Raw genomic sequence first — 21,753 nt, forward strand, 5'->3', positions numbered from 1 at the left:
TCTCGCACGCTATCGTCATGTTCTCGCGCACTCTCGTCGTGATCTCGCACACTATCGTCATGTTCTCGCGCACTCTCGTCGTGATCTCGCGCACTCTCGCGAACTCTCGTCCTTATGTCGAGTACTCTCGTCGTGATCTCGCGAACTTTCGTCGTGTTCTCGCAAACTCTCGTTATGATCTCGAGCACTCTCATCGTTATCTCGCACACTCTCGTCGTGTTCTCGCGCACTCTCGCCGTGATCTTGCGAACTCTGATCGTGGTTTCGCGCACTCTCGTCGAAATGACAACAAAAGACTAAGTTAATGGTAAGAATGAGACAAAGGGCAGTAAGTGAGCAGGAAATTGTTTATTAGTGTCAACAAGTACACAGTGTAAAGAAAAAAGTCTTGTCATAGGAACCTTCTTCAACTTTTCACAAAGCCGTTCTCTGTGATGAGCTCCCTGTAGAAGGTCGCCGACTGTCTGGGGCTGCGGGTGCGGTTGGGGCTGTTGAAGTCCACGGCGTACAGGCCAAACCTCTGGGTGTACCCGGATGTCCACTCAAAGTTGTCCATCAGGGACCAGGCGGTATATCCACGAACATCACATCCATCCAGCTTTATGGCTGAAGAAATAATAATAATTATTATTAATTATATTAATTATAATTATTATTATATGGCAGAACATAAAATATGTGCCATAATTAACTTCGTTATCATCTGACTAAAATCATCAAAAATTTTGCACTTATTTCCTTTTGTGTGTGTGTTTGCATGCATAGGAGAATTGAGTAATCGAGTGCTACTTGTAGTTCTGTCTTGTCTATTCTTACTGCAGTTGACTTTAGCATTGTAAACGTATGTCTGGTGTGTTCATCATTGGTCAACAATGTTGCCAGACCTTTCAGGAGCTCGTTGGTGTAGTTGCGATGGTAGTAGATGCGGTCGATGTCGTTAGGGCCCTCGACGTCTGGTCGGCCGTTCTCGGTGATGTAGACGGGAGGATTTTGCCAACGGTCACGTACCCAGCGAAGGACGTTACGTATGCCCCAAGGATTAACCCGTAGCCACCCATTTCCAACGCTAAACAATCGTCAGAGCCATTGTTATACTGTAGTTATGGAGGGTTTACATTTGTAGAGCAAAGCCTACATAGCATGTGTTGTTATGATGGTCACACACATAAGGATCCCATGCCATATACCATAATCTGTATCAGTTCACTTTAGGGATATAGCCGCTGATAACTGTCTTCATAGTAATGCTATAATTAGATCTCTTTTCTCAGGTTTGAAGGTTTGGGATATTGTACCGGTAAATTCACAGGCCTGTCAGTTTTAGCCCTGGCCGCCATTCAAGTGTTTGGTAGAAAGGTTGTTCGTGTTGGAGGTTTGGCATTAAGCTGCGTGCTACTCACTCCTGCCAACAGTGGTCGGTGTGGTAGTCGATGTCCTGGTCATTCTCGTAGCTGGCGTCCGAGTTGGGGCTTGGGTTGTTGCTGATGAGGTTGGTGGTGTAGTGGTTGATGCCCAGAAAGTCGTAGGCACCTGGAAAGATCAGCGTGTATTTCTTCGCTCCGGTACCAATGAGGTCCTCTGGGTCTAATGCTTTAAATCATGCCTTACAAAACCCTTTGGGAATTAAAGGGTATTCCAGGATCATATAACACAGCTCCCAAAACCGCAAGAACACATCAATAGGCATATTCACATAAACTAATGTTAGTACAGTGCACTTGAAGTCTGCAAATAATCACTAGTGCAAAGATGTACAAGCAGTCTGAGTGCTTTTCAGTCCTCACTTACTACTGCACCCTTCTGTAAGTTGGACAAGTATTGTGTGTGCTAACATTTCTTTTATGTAACACCTTTAAAAAGTGAATTTCCGCAGAAAACAACATCAACATCAGCGTAAATATACATGCACATGGGACTTTCCATGAGTCCTGGACTTCTCTGCTAGATGTGCTAACCTGACTGATTAATTGAAACTTATTTAGCTCGTCTTTGATGACGAAAACATTACAGTTGGATGTTCACTTAAACATAGCTACATCAGGGGTATCATGACTATAGAATATTAAGTGTGATAAATTATAGCCTCACTCAAAGATATTATTATAAATTAGAGCCTGACTATAAGGTATTAGGTATTATAAATTGTAATGAACCAGGCTGGAAGTCAGGTAGGATAATTATAGGTGAGCAGTGGTCAGTACAAGCGGACAGCAAAGGCAAGTCTCTCTGTCCGTTTTTACGACTTGATTGATGAAGGCGATCGTAGCCCTGGGGTGGGTGGGATATGACAGTGGTTCTCAAAGTGAGGTCCGCGGGCATAAGTCAGGTGGTCCGCGGCTGACAGTTGTCATGTGTCAGCAAAGTGATGTTTAAAGTGATGCAATCCTCGTATTAACATTTTAATTACAAAGAACGAGGTAGTTTTATGTCAACTTATTACTATACTACTGTCACAGAAGGACATTTAGTTTTGAATTTTAATTAAACTAATGCAGCAATTTAAATTTAAAATTCATAGTACAGAGTGATTTTAGGCCTTGGTGGTCCGCCATAGTTTTTACTTAAGTAAAGTGGTCCGCGGTCCGAAATACTTTGAGAACCACTGGGATATGACATAGCAGTTAGGGATATAGCGATGTAGGCAGTAGCTTTGTCAGGGTCGGGTAGATTTGTGTCTGAGGTCACGTGATTAGGTGGGTATATAGTTTCCCATGCACTAGCGGAGTCTACAGTCCATGAGCGCCCTAACAGCTGTCTGAGGGAGGCCCGTTCCACATGAACGCGTAGCGCTACTTGCTGGAACTTGCAGTCTGGAACCTCGAAGACTGAGGAAGGATCTCCGTCCTCGCAGACGACAAAAGGGCATATACACCGTCAGAACCATCAGCAGCAACTCTGCCACTTGTTGCCTGGGGCAGCAGCAAGAGGTAGTGAATACCTTGCCTGTGTCTCCCTGGGGTCTTGATCGTCTGGAGACGAGTGGAAACCGGAGAAGCAGCAGTGCCAGTGGGCTAGGGATAGTTCGTCGGAAAGCTCACATCCTACGTCGTCGCCATCGTTCGTAGCCTGGGGCAACGGTGTGCGACCAGTGGATCTCCGCCAGTAGTGGCAGTAGTGTGCAGAGCCAATTGTGTGACTGTCCACTACTGGTTATCGAGGGGCGGTCAGTCACGAGGACACTGCCGTGCTCTCAGCTGTGTGCGAGGCTGGGGAGGTGTGTACACGGGACTCACAGCCACGAAGTGTACCGGGCTGTGAGGGAAGTGTGTTTTTGCTCATTCAAAATTTCACTGACCTGATTGCAGGTCGTTTTATTAGTATATGTGTATTGTATTTTGATATTATTCAATCTAATTTTTTTCTTTTGTTATTACAAATAATTTGTTTGTTGTAAATCGGGCTGTCAGTTGTTGCGCACGCGAGAAAGGAGTCAGTAGTTGCTAGTGGCGTGCGGAGTGTGAACGTGGGTGAGTGGGGATGCGAGGGCGAAAGGGTCAGTGAAGCGAGCAAGCAAAAGTGTCCCCTTTACCCTCAGGATAGTTAGTCCAGCTCCTGTGCCCGTAGGTTTGGTCACAACCCTGATATTACGCATTATAAATTATACACCGACTATAAGATATTACTGCGGCCTATACTCCTCAAGGCACCAGCAAGGAACAAACTAACTAAACTATAAGATATTACGTATTAGAAATTATACACTGACTGACAGATATTAATTATTATAAATTATAGCCTTACAATAAGATATTAGGAATTGTAAAGTATACCTTGACTATAAAATATTATAAGACAGACACTGCATGACAAATTATACCGCTGAGTTGAAAGTATAGAAATGACAAAGCATCTTGAACCTCTGTTGAGTCTCTTTTCCTCCGCGGTGAAGGCGGGCAGGCGCGAGGTGGTCAGTCCCTGTCGCTGACTTTTCTCGGCCACCACGCGCTTCATCACCTCGGGGTAGTCGCCGTCGCCGTAGATGGGGTTGCCGAACCACCCCAGCTTGAACATCATGGCGCGCTCCGCCGCCAACTCGTCCTCTTCACTTGTCGTCATCGGCTCCTTCCACTCGATGTCCAGGGTGATGCCGACCTTTCCTGCGTTGTCATGGTGACAAATGAGCTAAGCAATATTTTCAGACAGACTAGCATATGTGTACGTCTTACATTAAAAATCTTAAGCGAATTCTTCTTCAGATTAACTAGAACATGGTTACATCTTACAACGATACTCTTTATTCTTTACGTTGATTCCGACTCGGCTACACAGACAGCAATTCTTCTTGTTCTTTACTTCTTGCTCCTATTCAGGGCCGCCGAGAGCCAGCCCGGGCCCCGGGACAGACGACCTCTCCGGGCCCCTTGTACTTGTAATCGTAAATTATTTTCCCAGTATATAATGTATGTTTACAATTCGAATCTCAATATTTACACTTCATTCAGTGTCACCACCGGTAGTCGGACATTGCGCATTCTTTACGAAGAACGACAAGAGATCACTTCAGATTGAGACGTTCTGTTATTTATTATACACCAAAAAGAAAAAAATACTAAAAAAAAAACATAAATTGTAGTACAAGAATTTCCAGGAGGTCAAATTAAACCATACAGCACAAGTTCACTGTTATCCGTTCTAAATCAGAAAGTATACATCCTAAGTTGGTTCAACACCGACACTACGGCAGCGCGCAGGCTGCTACAACAGTTCTCATACATATGTCCGTTTCAATCCACACCTAACGATATGTCTCTCCGAGCACCTTTCTAGCCACCAGCAATGTCCGTGTACTCATTAAATGTTCATCAAACACATACACACAGTCCGTGTAAACCGTCTTACTCTCCCTCTAACGTTGACGGTGGAGATAAACAATGGGGGGTACGACCTTCCCCCTCTCTCTCTCTCTGGAGGTCAACCCAAAAGGCAAAAGTCTTACTTTGCGTTGTCGGCACCAGCGGACAATCAAATCGTCAGTGTCCTCAACACTCCATTGCACGACTTTTTAAAGACGACAGCGACGGCCCTCCACGCGGTCGGTGTGTCGTCGTCGTCGTTGTCAAGTACGAGAGTGGAGCCCACTTGCTCAACACTCCCCAGCTGTGATGAGATGCTGCCTGCCTATAGTCGTCGGCTCGGGTTGTTCTTCTCTGGAACTTCTCAGCTCGGCGATGTCCACTGCTCCCAGTAGCAGATTCGGCGAGGAACCTTCAGCAGCAGTTCTACTGAAGTTGCGATCCCCAAAACACAGCAACAGCAGCGGCTCCGTAGCAAACACGGTACAGCGAGTCCGTCATCAATACACTCCACTCACAATTAACACAATTAACAGCCGCCGCTGTATCAATCAGCTTCTCGATCGCTGGATGGCTCTCTCCCCCCCTCAACTCGCTGCTCGATACTTCCTCTTGTTACTCGTTTCTCCCTCCCCCCCCCCCCCCCCGACCGACGCTACGGTCCGCCTTAAATCTTCACCCCCAGTCCCCTAGACCAGGTGTCGCATTCTTTCAGCCGCACGTGAGGTCCGAAACTCACGTGGGGTTCACGACCTCTATATCCGTCAACTAATTACGCCGTTGACTGTCCATCGCAGAGGGGCAACACACACAGGGCTGGCTACGCCACCCCGCTCCCCCCTCCATTTCCTTTCACCAAACTCAGGCGCAATTGCCACAAAAAAAAAACAAAGGAGGCACGGACTGATCCGTGACATTCAGTAACGAAATATAGACTGCAAACAGTAGGACAAGTGCACTAGGATCTACATCACTACTTGAAAATAAAGTTGTTTACATGTGAGTGGTTAGTAAATGAGGACAAATGATGTTAAAGGATCAGACTTGTAGCACCCCGCTCCACAGACCCACCCACCCCCCCTTTAGTAAGGACTGTTACGTCAGCAGCGATGTCAAAACCTCGACAGATTAGAACAACGGGTAGAGGTATCACAAAGCCTTTTGTTCTAAGTGCTGCGAGTTTGTACTAAGCTCGCTGACGTGCAAGGAAATGTTCTCTGTGTAAGTGATTTATACTTCTACATGTAAAAAGGAAGAACCGAAGAAGTAAATGCCTAAACAAGTCTTCATCGAGTGTCGTTAATAACCTCATTAAAAAAAAGTGTTTGCTGCGACGAACAGCAGAGCACATCAGTTATCATTTTTATCAACTTACATAACAAACACGCAGCACCTATCGAAAGTCCCTTCCTATATTATTCCTTTAGCAAAACCGCACGCGAGCGCGCACACATACACAATAACTACACACACGCATGCTGTTACACGTAAAAAAATATCTGAACTGAACTGTCGCCTTCACACTCTTTAAAGCAGAAATTTTGAATTCATCCAACTTTTTACGAAGCATAAACTCGGTCGACTTCAACCGCCATCAGTCACTAGCCGTTAAAATACCTGCTGAGTTTTAGAAGACAAAGCAACTGTTTTAAAGACTAGTTAGCTAGTAAGTGTTAATACTTTTAATATTTAAGGAGATTAGAAGGTTTTGTAAAAATGACAGAAAAATAGAAATGTTTAGCATATTTTAGCTGAATCGTAATAGTTCATACAACAAAGTTATACAGTACTAATATTGTCATTTTACCTGCTGACTAAAAACTTTATGAGCTTTTCTCACAAACTTCATTATTGTCAGTCAATTTGAGACGCTAGTCACTCTCATTGACACTGATGTTCCTGCCTTGTCAAATGCTATTTGCCAATAAACTCGATTATTATACTGTATGGTAGTGTGCGACATCGCAGTTAGGTGGGATGGAACATAGCACGCACACAGGGAGGGTGGAGGCTGGCAATGTGGGGGTCGGGTGGTCGCTGGCCGGGTGACAGCCACGTGACAGAGGGAGAGCTGGAGGGAGTCAACTCAGAAAAAATCGAATAACGACCACCTAGGTCTATCCCAGCTTTTTTTTTATAGATCCCTTCTAAAATGCTAAAAATACAAAATAAAAAAAAATATTAAAAAAATATATAAAAAATTAAGACGCAGTACGCCCTGACCTTGACATCGCCACTTCCGCCAAGGCCCCGTCAAACTAAGAATACTCAATTTTGTAACAGAGTCGACTAGCGACAGGATGCAGGTGCGCGGATGTGGTTGGGAGGGGTGGAGGATGAAGAGGCGAGGGGGAGAATGAGAGGAGACAGCTAGCGCCAGCCGACGATTCTTGAGAGCATAGGACTGACAAGTAACTTGAGCAAATAAAGCCGTTTTTACAAACCCTCGCTACTATGCCACTTTTGCTCGGTCCCGGTAGGTGGCATAGTAGCGAGATTTGACTGTATACAGCATCATATATGACAGCTTCCTTGAAGACAACTAGCGCACAATAAGAAAGATTCCGAGGTGGCTTTGGGGGACGGATGGTGGGTAGATAGTATCTCCTTTTTTACCGGGGGCTTTGTTGGCAAAGAGCAAAAGAAGGTCGGAGGCCGATGTGTTATTACAGGGCGATGCTGGTGCATGGCCGGAGGTCGTGCGATCGTCCCACACCTTTAGTTACAGTAGTCCGAGTCCTCCCCTTTCCGGTGGCATAACTCTCCTCCCTACCTTTATCCGGGCCATCCACCCACCGTGCGAACACTGTCTCTACACTTAAATTACCTTTCTCATGCTAGCCTCCTCTTTATCATCCTCCTCCAGCTCCAAACTTCCCGCGACACCACCGTGATCAATTTATAAACCTAATATTTGCGGGACGGCAGTTTTTAAAATGTTTTGCAATAATGTGTTCTATTTTGCTGGCTGCGATAGTATTACATGATAATATAGTCTCATTGTATCAAGGATCTACTGTGTAGACTAATGTAGTTGTTTGTTTGGTGATGGAGATACGGTTAAAAAAAGTCTCAGTGTTGCTTAGTAACTACGAAAAAAAGCAGCCTTGATGTCTCTCGCTTACAGGCTGCAGCGCCAGGGACGGGCCCCCACCATGTTTGTTCACAGAGTGGCCAGTGCACACATCAGTAACATACCTGCCTGATCTCCACTGTTAAGTCCGATTTGCTTGCAGGGCCCGCCCCCTCCTCCACCCCACCCTTCCCCGTAGTGGCACCTGTAGCCAGCAATCTCATGGCACAACGTTCTTCAGGGCGGTTGACACGCGATAAAATCTTTGGTGTCCAGCGGCCGTCACCTCTTGGCTTGTCCAGCGAGAATATGATACCCGCTGACTACACTTCTCACGACAGGCCCCAGCACCCCGAAATTGTATTCTACAGACTTGAAACTCAACTTCTGCATGTGTAATGCTTGGGTGTTCTGTCCTTAGACCTTTCTTTAAAAGAAAAAGAAAAGGAGAAGAAGAAAAAAAATCCACTGACCAAGGCCGGGCCCCCATGACAGCCGCGGGCCCGGGTACACCAGACCCCCCTGTCCCCCCCTCTCGTCAGGCCTGCTCCTATTCAGGCTCAGTGGAGAATAGGGCCACAACTACACCCCGCAATCGGATTCAGTTCTGGGCGTCCTTTCCCAGTTGGGTCCATGTCATGCCAGCAGCCTCCACCTTGCTGTGTACCAATCTGCTTTATAACAGTCTGTCTGGGTCTCCCAACTCTGCGCCTCGCCTGTGGATTCCAGCCCAGAGCTTGTCGGCCGGCTTTTGCAAGTCCTCATACAACTGCTGGATGATGGTAATGAGCCTGTCTACGGAGTCAAAAGCCTTCTCAATATCCAAAATGTTATGTAGAGCGGCGACTGGGATTTGATGGACTGTTCAATAATAATTCACAGTGTAGCGATATGATCTGTGCATGATTTACCCTGCCCAAAGCCTTCCTGTTCATGCCTCCGTCTCTTGTTTAGGATATTCTTCAACCTCTTCAGGATGATTCTGGTCAGCACCTTGCTAGGAATGGACAATAGTGTAATCCCTCGCCAATTGCTGCACTGTGTCAGGTCGCCTTTTATGGGTAGGTTTACTAGATAGCCAAGCTTCCAGTCTGCTGGAACTTGCTCCTGTTCCCATATTTTCTGCAGCAGAAGGTGTAGCATCTCAACTGCGGCTGTTGGGTCTGCCTTGAGTGCCTCTGCAGGAATGCCATCTGGGCCTGCCGCCTTGCCAGAATTCAAGGAGTTGATGACTTCGATGATTTCTGTCTTGGTTGGCGGGTTGGTATTTATTCGGAGCTGTTCGGCGGCTGGGGCAATGTCCAAAGTGTTTGTTGGTGGTGGTCGGTTAAGTATTTCATCAAAATGTTCCACCCTTCATGATCTTTGTTCTGCATTGCCGGTGATGACGCTGCCATTATTATTCTTTATTGGCCTGCATGCATTGGTGTTTTTCCTTTCTGACAGAATTCTTGTAATTTCGTATAGTCTCTTTGTGCTAGTTTTCCCAGCTGCTTGTTCTGCTTCTTCTGCCATCCTGTGTGCGAACTGTCTCTTGTCGTCTCTTGCACTCTTCTTTACTTCACTGTTTATCTCCCACTACTTTGCTCTGGGCTCTTGTTTTTCCTGCTGGTCCTGACATTGGTTTATCTTATGCTTCAGCACTTTCCTTTCCTCTGTGTTTTGCCAGGTCCCTAAAGTCAGCCATTCCCTGTGCTGTTTTCCTCATCAGTACAGCAACTCCTTGTGTGTGGTCATGGTCAGGGTCTTCATGTCCGGAGTAGATGATAGTCTCCCCTGACGAAAGTCTGGTCTTACCGTTGCCACTCCACCTTGTCTCGCACAGGCCGAGGAGCTTGATGTAATAGTTCTTCATTTCCTGGGCTGCCTGAGCTGATTTACCTCTCGTATAGGGTTCTGATGTTCCATGTCCCTATCCTGGTTTTTGCCTTGGCCGTGAGAAGATGGGTCAGCGAGCTGGCTTCCCGAGGGCTTTCGCTAACACGCACCAATTGCCCCTCTGCAGAGGGATCTTCATGTCCAGGCTCTCGTTGTGCTTGTGTTGCATTTGCTGTTTCTGTAGCATGATTGTTTTAGAGGGTGGAGCTGCCAGCCCCACGCCAAACTCTCCCCCTTCGTCAGAGCTTGGGACTGGGATGTTACCCGGGGGGTTTCAAGGTGTAGTGGGCTTTTTTTCTTTGTTGTTTTTTTTTCTTTACGCTGACTAGGATTTGTTTAAGTTTTTGAACAATGCTGTTTGCATTTGTATTTTTCTGTTATTATTGTTATTATAGTATTGTTATTTTTGTTAGCAGATTTCTCAAAAATACTCCCCTTAAAAATATTTTGTAAGTTAGATATAATCCGTCTGTTTGAACAGAGTGCACATCTACAATTGCCCTTTGTCTAACCCTGCCACAGTTGACACTAGAACAAATTAGTCGTGGTTCGTGAAGACGTTGATGAAATCAAAGAAACGATCATTCCTCTCATGGTCAGCAAGTGTACTCACCATTGTAGACATGGCGGAAGTGCGTGTCGTAGGTGTGGAAGGCCTTGGCGTGGGAGCGGATGATGTTGTGGGCCACTGTGTACACGCCTACCGCGGGGTCGTGGATGCCGGGTGCGAAGGCGCCGTTACCATGGCCGAGCCAGGACACGACGAAAGCTTCGTTGAACGTGATCCACAGCTTCACCTGACAGGACACGTGTCATTGCTAATGTCATCCACAGCTTCACCTGACAGGACACGTGTCATTACTAATGTCATCCACAGCTTTGACCTGACATTACACGTGTCATTACTAATGTCATCCACAGCTTTGACCTGACATTACACGTGTCATTACTAATGTCATCCACAGCTTCACCTGACAGGACACGTGTCATGCCTAAAGTGATTTCGTCGGCCTTTCTTAAATTCTTTTCTTTTTATTGTTATTCATCTTCTTGTCAGCCTAGGTCTGTTTACTTGATTTTCGTTAACTGCTCTTGTCTGCATTGTGATTCCTTTTCATTGTGATGACTGAATTTGCTTACCTTTGGGAATCGTGGGCTGGTTTGGCGAGAAAAGTGTTTTGTCATGAATATGACTGTATGCAATGTTTATAACAGTATCTTGCTTTCATTGTTATATGACTATGACTATGACTATGTAGTGTTACGACAATGTCTGTTTTCATTGTTATATATCTATGACAGTTTCTGGAAGACTGTTCCAATAAGGTAGATTAGTAAATGATGGCGCCAGTACTTTCTGGAATAGCTGCGAACAACTAAGTTTTAGTCTTAATCTGCTCCTCCTACTACTGATAAATGTGCGGGCCTTACTGTACCTTTCCCGTTGTTATCGTGGTGCCATTAGTTTCAAACTGTTTATTCCTTGTTGCTCCTTTGAGGAGCAAAGGGCCGCAACAGCATCTCGCCAGCGGACCCGGTATAGGGCAGCCGTTTGAAACTGAGGCTAGCAAATAAGACGAATGTTGTGAACTCACCCTGTCTCCAAACTGTTCAAAGCAGACACGAGCGTAGTTGTTGAAGTGGTCGATGATGGTTTCATTTCTCCAGCCTCCGCGGTCCTGCAGGGCTTGTGGCAGGTCCCAGTGATACAGGGTGACCATGGGCTGGATGTTGTTGGCGATCAGAGCGTCGATGAGGTCGTTGTAGTATTTAACCCCCAAGTCGTTGAGCGACTCGGGTGTGCCGTCTGGCAGAATGCGGCTCCAGGCGATGGAGAAGCGGTAGTGCTGCACCTTCACGACACACGGCAACGGAAGTGAGGTGAAGGCATTGTGAACAGGGTTGTGACAATAAAGTTGGGTTGTAAAGCAGGACATGACCATAACGTTGGTGTATAAAGCAGGAAACTTGGCGATGATGGGACACAGCGGCAAAAACAGTTCTGAATTATCATTGACACAGTTTGCACAGCTTGATAATGATATTTCATTTTAAAATTTGGAAACGTTTGAGAGGACGTTTCTATGGCGACAGCTGTGCTCATGCTCACCCCCAGCTCTTTCAGAATCCTGACGTCGTCGGCGATGTGGTGGTAGCTGTCGCAGGCCACATCGCCCGTGTCCTTGTTGGCGATGTGGTTGCCGTGATGAACAAACGTGTCCCAGATGCTGGGGCCTTTGCCTTTATGAATCACGGTTAGAGCAGTTTGGTTACATTTTGTCCTTTTGTCAATAGATGTCAAACATTTTGTGATATTTTGTTTCTTTGTCGATAGGTTTGGGAAACATTAGTTTCAAAGATGTTCTAGCTCTTTGTAGTATGGGCGAAAAACTGTTTACTAATCATTCCGTCTCTCTATTTATAGGAATCAGCAACAACAACAACAACAACCAAAAAAAAAAAAAAAAAAAAAAAAACATTTTCGCGACATTTTACAAACTGTTTGATAATCAGCCAGGATAAGACAACAGTTTCTGACATTCTTATGACATGATGCGCAGAGCTGACACTTTAACATTATATTCTCATCACGTGATGTCGATAGCTGACACAAACATCACGTGATGGTGATAGATGGCATTGTAACATCACGTGATGCTAACAGCTTACACGTTAGTCAACAACCACCCTACCGTCCTCGTTCCACGCGCCCTCCACCTGGTAGGCCGCCGTGGCCACGCCCCACGAGAAGTTGCGCGGGAAATGGTCGTACAGAAAGGTGTCGCGGTCAGCAGGATCTGACAGAACAAAGAACAAACAGGGTGTCGTGAGCAGGGTGAATGTTATTGTCACCATAGACACTGTCATTCTGTAACAGTAATCATCTGGTTAAAACTGCTGCCCTCTGTAACGGTAATCAGGAGGGTAACACTGTGCATCACAATCTTACTGCTATCCCTTACTGATGATAACATCTCTGATGATCTTTGCGCATCGTTTTAGCAAGATGTCAATGTGGTCCATATGCTCTCTGCGCGATTGGCTGTCGTGTGTGTGAATCAAACATATTAGCTTGTTATCGTTTCTTACTAACCCTGCCGGCCTCCACATCAGAGCATTTCGCTACATCAACTTAAAATATCGAAGAGTTTTCAATCAATTCGGGTAGGGTTAGGGAATTTCAATCTAATCGAACTTTATTGTCCGTTGGAGGAAGTCCAAGACAGAATATTTTCTTTTGCTCACAACCCCAACCACATATACAAACATAACACTGATCAGATAATATGTATACTGCACAATAACATTAGTACTACGCAAACTAAGCATACAATTAACAATATTAATGCTATACAAAGTATACAATCATGAACACTATACACACTAAGTTTACAATACTTGTCAACACTGACATTATTACTGACATCAAAAGGTCCTAATCTGTGTATGTGGTGAGCTGAACACGAATATGACCATGACAAGTGCTTATCGGCTCTCGTTTAGAAGATATTTGGTAAAGTTCATTACCTATGTTTGACCTGTAAATGTAAGAGAAGGGTTAGTCTATGACTTGATTTTTACAGGTATTAACCAGAGGTCAATTATTACTGGCATCCATTTCTTCGTGACATGACTTCAGTAAAAACATTTGCTGACCAGTGTAATTAGAAACATTCAAAAATAAACTATGAAAGTACTGACACTGATCGCTTTCGTTAGAAACTAAAAAATATTCACAACCATAACTGTGTCCGCATAACTCCTAACATTGACTATATTACCCTAACCCTGACTTCATAACCCTAACTTTAGCTGCTAAACCCTCACCCAGACTACTTAACCCTTACTTTAGCTGTTAACCCTATCCCTCACCCAGACTACATAACACTTGGACTGTAGGAGAGCGAAAAGGGCGACAACAGTGTCTCAATGTCTCAATGTCGAGGTCAACTCACATGCCCGGAAGTCGAGGACGGCTGGGGTGAAGCCTCTCTCCCTAATTAACAGCGAGTAGAAGTCGGCGCTAGACCTGGGGTAGCGAGGCCTGTCGTCTCTCTCAAAGTCCACGTAGTATAAACCGAACCTCACTGAGTAACCCTGATTCCACTCGAAGTTGTCCAGGAGGCTCCACACGAAGTAGCCTCTGACGTCACATCCGTCTCGTATGGCTGGCAGGCAGAACAAAAGACTACGTCATAGGTTTATTTCAAAATGGCTGCGTACGAACTTTTTACACGCCCACTTTAATTCTGTCCAGAGCCATATTACTTTCAGTTACGTTTAATTAGCAGATAACGACCCAAATTACGAGTCACCACCTCATTCTGCTCGCGATATACCAACCTTTGTACAAATCAGTTCGCGTCTGGGTGTCAAAACAGGTCAAGATAGTCCCGTGACCTGTGGGTCATCGGGCAGTCAGATGGTACAGATCACACTTGTCCCAGGCCCAGATGTCTTGTGATGGTATCTGTGTCCCACCCCGCTTTGCCTCGTCTTCAAAAACGCTCATCTTAAAACTAAAACTTTCTAAAGCCAGTGACAAATTTATTCTCTTTTAAGCTTGAAGTATTAACATCACTTTATAGCGAATGCATTTTTCGGTGTGGGAGTTCAGCGGTTAGGCTTAGAAAACTCGAAACTCACGAAAATAAACATCAAAGTGAACATGCTCCGAAATAAAATCTACCAACCACAGTAAAGGGAATTCCTGGAATCAAACGAACATTCTTGCCATTTGTGGTCAAGTTGGAAAACACGTTGTGAAGGTGATATATCACACGCACGCACGCACGCACGCACGACGCACGACGCACGCACGCACGCACGCACGCACGCACGCACGCACGCACGCACGCACGCACGCACGCACGCACGCACGCACGCACGCACGCACGCACGCACGCACGCACGCACGCACGCACGCACGCACGCACGCACGCACGCACGCACGCACGCACGCACGCACGCACGCACGCACGCACGCACGCACGCACGCACGCACGCACGCACGCACATTTTCGCATCCACTCACTTTCTCACAAACACACTGATTCTATAAGCGTTTTTTGAATGCATCTTATTAGCTGGATTTATTAAGAAAGGATATCTTTCAGAGAAGTCCTGCTTTCAGTTCAGGACCCTACCCCAGACGACGGATATCGTCAGGCTAATAATAAAGGTAGCTACTCAAGTAACCTGCAGTGCAGGGGTGGTCACCCAATCAAAGTCGCCGGTACCCTGAGAACACTACTTCTTGTCAGTGTAAGAAGTGCTCAAGGGTGAAATGCGTCTGTGCTGTCCTACAGGCGCCATTATTAGATTGAGTAATTAGTGGAGGAGCTAAAGTCAGCTAAAGTGGTTACTGTGCTGCTCACCTTTCAGGACATTGTTGCTGTATTCTCGAATGTATTCAATGCGCTTCTCGTCCTTCATCGTGCCGCAGCCCTTGTAGCCGTTTTCAGTGATGTACACCACAGGGTTGTTGTAGGTGGTGCGGATGTAGTTCAGCAGCTTGCGCAAGCCGAATCCCAGGAGACGGGGGTAGTCGTTCTCAGAACCTGTATCTGTCCGATAAGCTAGACTACACACACACACACAAAGCAGGTGCGCACAAATACCCATTTTGCATTTTTAAAAATTAAATCTGATTAAAATAGGTTTGCAGTATTTTTAACTTAGAAAATATTCTTCCAATAGACTTCTAAATGCCAATTTTTGGTTGATGCAATACCATGTAGATCTTACCCATCAGTACCCACAGAATGCCTCTCACAAACAGCACATTCATCTGGACAGTGTTGAGAATTACCTGGGAGCACTAGCATCAGTTGTAAACTCGATGCTTTGGTCATTGTTGAAACCAAAGGAATCGTAAGAAAGCCCGTTGTCTGTCACAAGCTTCGTGCTGTAGTGGTTGATTCCGAGAAAGTCCAGGCTGCCTGGAGGGAAAGGTATGGTGATACGGCCAGTACATGTAATTGTCCTCATTCATTTATAATCGGATATAACAAATAACTGGAATCGTCTTCAGCAACTACCAGTTGGTCTAGGTGGAGCTGGTCGGGGACAGTCGGGTCATAGCAGTCGATGTCGCGGTCAGAGTGTAGAGGGAGATGGGGTTAGTGTCACTAGACTTGTGTTGAAAGACCCACGTGATACCCTGGACAGGTGAAGGCTCCACGATTTCACGTGCAATCCGTGTGAAGTTCACCCGTGTCAAGCCTGGTCGGGGAGGCAATGATATGAACACCCGGATGCTGGGAGAACAGCGACATACTGGAGAGCCGATAGTCTCTCTGCCCAGTTGTTATTGTACTGACAGCTCACCCTCTGTCTATATAAGTGATCAGTTGTTATCGTACTGACAGCTCACCCTCTGTCTATATAAGTGATCAGTTGTTATCGTACTGACAGCTCACCCTCTGTCTATATATAAACTGACAGCTCACCTCTATATAAATGTCAGTATGTACTGACAGCTCACCCTCTGTCTATCGTACTGACAGCTCACCCTCTGTCTATATAAGTGATCAGTTGTTATTATCGTACTGACAGCTCACCCTCTGTCTATATAAGTGATCAGTTGTTATCGTACTGACAGCTCACCCTTTGTCTATATAAGTGATCAGTTGTTATCGTACTGACAGCTCACCCTCTGTCTATATAAGTGACCAGTTGTTTATCGTACTGACAGCTCACCCTTGATACTACGTTTCTCCTCCTCCGAGAAGGGAGGTAAGGGGGACGCAACCCCCAGCCTCTGAGCTTTCGCCTGCAGTGTGGTCTTGACAACATCGGGGTAGTCTCCCGTGAACAGTGGACTGGCGAAGAGGCCGAGCCGGAAGGACATAGCGCGCGCCTGCGCAGTGACATCAGATGCATTTGCCTGGTCTTTAGGTTCGTACCACTCACTATCCAGGGTAATGCCCACCTGACCTGATTCGTTACATAGAGTTGTTGACTCATTACTGGCTAGGTTATATTGTACTTTCCTTTTTGATGAGATAATTCTACGTCAGCTACAAAACTGTGATTAATATAATTATTAATCCGAGCTCTCAAGCCAAGACTAGGCTCTTGGCTGTTTTCAAAAATGACTGGACGTTCAACAAACAACTCATCTGTCTCTGTCTCTGTCTCTGTCTCTGTCACACACACTTTCAACGGATGCCATCCACACGCTATAAGTCTGCTCAGTATGAACACTATCAGCTAAAAATGAAAATTATGAAGTGTAACTGTCTTTGCTGAACAGACCTGTATCTGGTATTAAACAGAGAATAGATTATTCATGTCAAGTGTCGGGTACCTTACCCTGCTGTATATGTCTGTACTGGGTGTCGTACAGATGGTAAGCTGCAGCATGAGACTTGAGGACGTTGTTGGCGCTGACGTAGGTGCCGTTACTCTGCCTCACGGCGGGGGCAAAGTATCCAACCTCGTATCCCACAAATGTAAAGACGAACGGCTCATTAAATGTAATCCACCCTTTTACCTTGAAACAGAGAGGAGGGGAGTCTGGCTGTGAGTAACATGTAAAGACGAATATTTCACGACCTGTAATCCGACTTTAACGTGCTTGCCATTTTGAAAGCTTTCTGCTCAGGTTTCTTTGTTCTTTATCATCATCTTTTTTCTGTTCTTCTCCAACACTGTCACGTGCGACTAAGCGTTTGCTGCACACACCCAACAGAACGTAATTGTACACGAGTAGATTATCTCCCATGCTCACCCTGTCGCCGAAAGACCGGAAGCAGAGGTCGGCGTAGTCCCGGAAGTAGTTGACGATGGCGGGGTTGAGCCAGCCGCCCTCCTCCTGCAGGGCCTGAGGCAGGTCCCAATGGTATAACGTCACAAACGGCTGGATGTTGTGGGCCAGTAGCTCGTTAATGACGTCATTGTAGTGCGCTATCGCTCGCTGGTTGACTGAGCTTGAGGTGCCGTTGGGCATCAGGCGTGACCAGGCGATAGAGAAGCGGTAGTGCGTCACCTGTGTACCCAATCACTGTGTCATGTCTTGCTTAGTGTCAGTGTCATGCTAGTGTCATCTCTAGTTTCAATGTCAGTGTCAGCACTTGTTTGAGTCTTCCTAACGCCGAAGGACGTCTGATGTATGTGTTTGTGTTTACACACTCAACTAAGTCTCTATATTCAATGTGTCTTTGTTATCTCAAGAAATCTAACTTGCTAACAGAAAAGTTTGGTGAATAAGGCGGTGCCAGCATTAAAGGAATGTCCTCACTTCAATTACCGCTTACTTGCTCAAGTCTGTCGAAACTGTTGTGTACTTCAGACTGCCTCCAGTACCTAGAGGTTAGGTCGTTCTCTAACCTTGTCAGGTCGTAGAGAAGTAGTGTGGGGAGGTGTTAGAAACCCCGGGACCACCTCTCTCTCTCGCTTGCCTTACCGTCCCCATCTATGGAGTCACTACCCATCCCCGCTAGCTGTGCTGACTGGGGGAAGGTTTGCTGCGCTACTCGATCACTACAGGAAAGTTCAAAGCTTACCCCCAGCTTCACCATCATCTGCACGTCTTCTCTGAACTTGTTGTAGCTGTCGTCAGCAACGTCGGCAGTGTACCCGTTGACTATGTGACCAGGCGCGTGTACGTAGATATCCCATATGCTGGGCCCCTTACCTGCACCCACAAACACTCGTATACCTCATGTCATGATGTCACCATCTGTCTGGAAAGTTCCTTTAATCCATGGAGCGAGATGTTAGGTTTAAGATGACGACACGGTCCACTGACTCAGCACAGTCCTCTCAGCCTCGTTGGCAGAGCGACCATCTTCACCCGGCTACTGACTCAGGCTAATGAATGGCATCATAAACACCTCTTGCCATACACAGTTCCCAAAATGCATTCGACTTATTGCCTGCGACAAGACATTACAGCCAATCAAATTGCTCGAGAGCGTTTCAGCACACTCTGTCTACAGAATATAATTTTAACCCAACACACTCTGTCTACAGACTATAATTTTAGCCCACCACACTCTGTCTACAGACTATAACCCAACACACTCTGTCTACAGACTATAATTTTAGCCCAACACACTCTGTCTACAGACTATAATCCAATACACTCTGTCTACACACTATAATTTTAGCCCAACACACTCTGTCTACATACTATAACCCAACACACTCTGTCTACAGACTATAATTTTAGCCCAACACACTCTGTCTACAGACTATAACCCAACACACTCTGTCTACACACTATAATTTTAGCCCAACACACTCTGTCTACAGACTATAACCCAACACACTCTGTCTACAGACTATAATTTTAGCCCAACACACTCTGTCTACAGACTATAATTTTAGCCCAACACACTCTGTCTACAGACTATAACCCAACACACTCTGTCTACACACTATAATTTTAGCCCAACACACTCTGTCTACAGACTATATTTTAGCCCAACACACTCTGTCTACAGACTATAATTTTAACCCAACACACTCTGTCTACAGACTATAATTTTAACCCACCACACTCTGTCTACAGACTATAATTTTAGCCCAACACACTCTGTCTACAGACTATAATTTTAGCCCAACACACTCTGTTTACAGACTATAATTTTAACCCAACACACTCTGTCTACAGACTATAACCCAACACACTCTGTCTACAGACTATAACCCAACACACTCTGTCTACAGACTATAATTTTAGCCCAACACACTCTGTTTACAGACTATAATTTTAACCCAGCACACTCTGTCTACAGACTATAACCCAACACACTCTGTCTACAGACTATAATTTTAACACAACACACTCTGTCTACAGACTATAATTTTAACCCACCACACTCTGTCTACAGACTATAATTTTAGCCCAACACACTCTGTTTACAGACTATAATTTTAACCCAACACACTCTGTCTACAGACTATAACCCAACACACTCTGTCTACAGACTATAACCCAACACACTCTGTTTACAGACTATAATTTTAGCCCAACACACTCTGTTTACAGACTATAATTTTAGCCCAACACACTCTGTTTACAGACTATAATTTTAACCCAACACACTCTGTCTACAGACTATAACCCAACACACTCTGTCTACAGACTATAATTTTAGCCCAACACACTCTGTTTACAGACTATAACTTTAGCCCAACACACTTTGTTTACAGACTATAACACAACACACTCTGTCTACACACTATAATTTTAACCCAACACACTCTGTCTACAGACTATAACCCAACACACTCTGTCTACACACTATAATTTTAACCCAACACACTCTGTCTACAGACTATAACCCAATACACTCTGTCTACAGACTATAATTTTAGCCCAACACACTCTGTCTACACACTATAATTTTAACCCAACACACTGTCAACAAACCCTTTCATACCTTTTTTCCTTATGAAGGAGCTCAGTGCAGGTTCATTCCACTCAAGCACTTTTGTCTATCCACTTTGCTTATGCTTTGAAATGTTCACAGCGAGTAGCAAACTAAATAAATAAAATCATCGCTGTTTGTGAAAGCAGGCAGTTGCCCATGCGTTGAGACAGGAAAACAATAGAATTCTATTCTATTCTATTCTATTCTATTCTATTCTATTCTATTCTATTCTATTCTATTCTATTCTATTCTCAGTGCTCGGGGTTAGACTGGGACTGGAAACTGTCTTCAGGTGTTGTGATCTGATGTGGACTCTTGTAAACTACAACACCTCCTGAAATAGCTAAGCCATTCACAACTAGCATTAGTGAATGGTTTCACGTGAATTAGCTAAGCCATTCACAACTAGCACTAGTGAATGGTTTCACGTGAATTAGCTAAGCCATCCAGAGCTGGCACTGAGTAGGTTGACTTGTAACGGTTCGACATCAACCACCTGAGTCTGTTCAGAAGTGCTTGCAGCTACAGCCTGTGCCTCCGCCGTGCTCACATTCACCTTTGTTTTTGTTTGTTTTGTATTTTTATTAATTATTAATTATTTATATTTATAATTATTTTTATTAATATCGCAATTTCTTTTCGGCATCATAGATTAGACGATTATGTATCCCTAATGACAGTGTCATAAACCCTTGACTTCGCATTTGCTCGGTTGATCAGCTCCATCGTGGATAGTCCTATCAAGTAAGTATTTTCAGAATTTGTTCTGAGTTTAAACCCTTTCAGTGAGTCAGTGAAATCGTCTGTTATTAGCAGTAAAACTCGTTATTTCAAACGCGTGATTCCAAAACTCGTCAATGGAAAGTACGGCTCATCCGTCACTCACTTCAGTCAATAACACTGTTGTATGTCAGTCTATTCTGACACTTAGTAGTGGAGTCGTGTTTTTCTTACTTTCAAACACTGGCCCAAAAATGTCACCTCATCTAAATTTTTATTTCAGACAACTGACTGGTTAGTTTAGCCCAGCAGAGGGAAGTAACCCACATGGTTCATTTAACTTTACATGATTTTATCCTCCAGGTCACATGCTCTTTAACTCCCGAGATTTTCTGTCCCTTGTTTATCTTGGGAAAAAACATAATTCTGTTTACCGTCTTGTTGCCATGCTCCCTCGATCTGATAGGCGGCTGTAGCAGTACCAAAAGCAAAGCCTTCTGGGAAGGTGCCGAGTATGAGTTGGTGGTCTTGAGGACTGCTGCCTTTGACAAGTGGTGACCACGTGATCAAAAGCACTGTCAGGCAGAGATAGTTCTGCATTTTCTCTGAATAGATACCAAAACACAGAGAAGAGCAACTGTAATGGAACTGACGGCAAGAGAGATCGACAGAGCGAACCATAACCCTAACCTGACAGGGTTAACCTGTAACCCTGACCCTTAGGTTCCATTAGAGCTTTGAAGTAAAATCTTGTCTTCTGAAATAGTGTGTGTCCAGGCACTCCTTGTAATTACTGTGTGCAGTTGAACTCCATTACAGCTTGGATGTCAAATAACGGCGCCTGGTGCCGTGTGTGTCAAGGTAAGGATTTCAATGTATGTGTTGTTAAACATGATTGAAGTCT

The 21,753-nt window shown here is 45.1% G+C and overlaps 1 protein-coding gene across 1 annotated transcript in view; it reads right to left on the reverse strand.

The window, feature by feature from the left end:
- Positions 1-333: 333 nt before the first annotated feature.
- Positions 334-21,753, reverse strand: part of LOC112563022 (lactase-phlorizin hydrolase-like) — a 59,847-nt gene continuing 38,427 nt past the window's right edge. Inside the window, 16 exon segments of the mRNA XM_025236709.1 lie at positions 334-606; positions 885-1,066; positions 1,401-1,530; positions 3,858-4,097; positions 10,358-10,541; positions 11,340-11,597; positions 11,855-11,985; positions 12,438-12,542; positions 13,701-13,913; positions 15,123-15,328; positions 15,557-15,686; positions 16,447-16,683; positions 17,062-17,242; positions 17,480-17,737; positions 18,255-18,385; positions 21,284-21,454. Of these exon segments, the coding sequence (XP_025092494.1) occupies positions 407-606; positions 885-1,066; positions 1,401-1,530; positions 3,858-4,097; positions 10,358-10,541; positions 11,340-11,597; positions 11,855-11,985; positions 12,438-12,542; positions 13,701-13,913; positions 15,123-15,328; positions 15,557-15,686; positions 16,447-16,683; positions 17,062-17,242; positions 17,480-17,737; positions 18,255-18,385; positions 21,284-21,454 (2,957 nt within the window). The 3' untranslated portion in view covers positions 334-406.

This window comes from Pomacea canaliculata, linkage group LG4, assembly GCF_003073045.1.
Source record: "Pomacea canaliculata isolate SZHN2017 linkage group LG4, ASM307304v1, whole genome shotgun sequence".
NCBI lineage: Eukaryota > Metazoa > Mollusca > Gastropoda > Architaenioglossa > Ampullariidae > Pomacea > Pomacea canaliculata.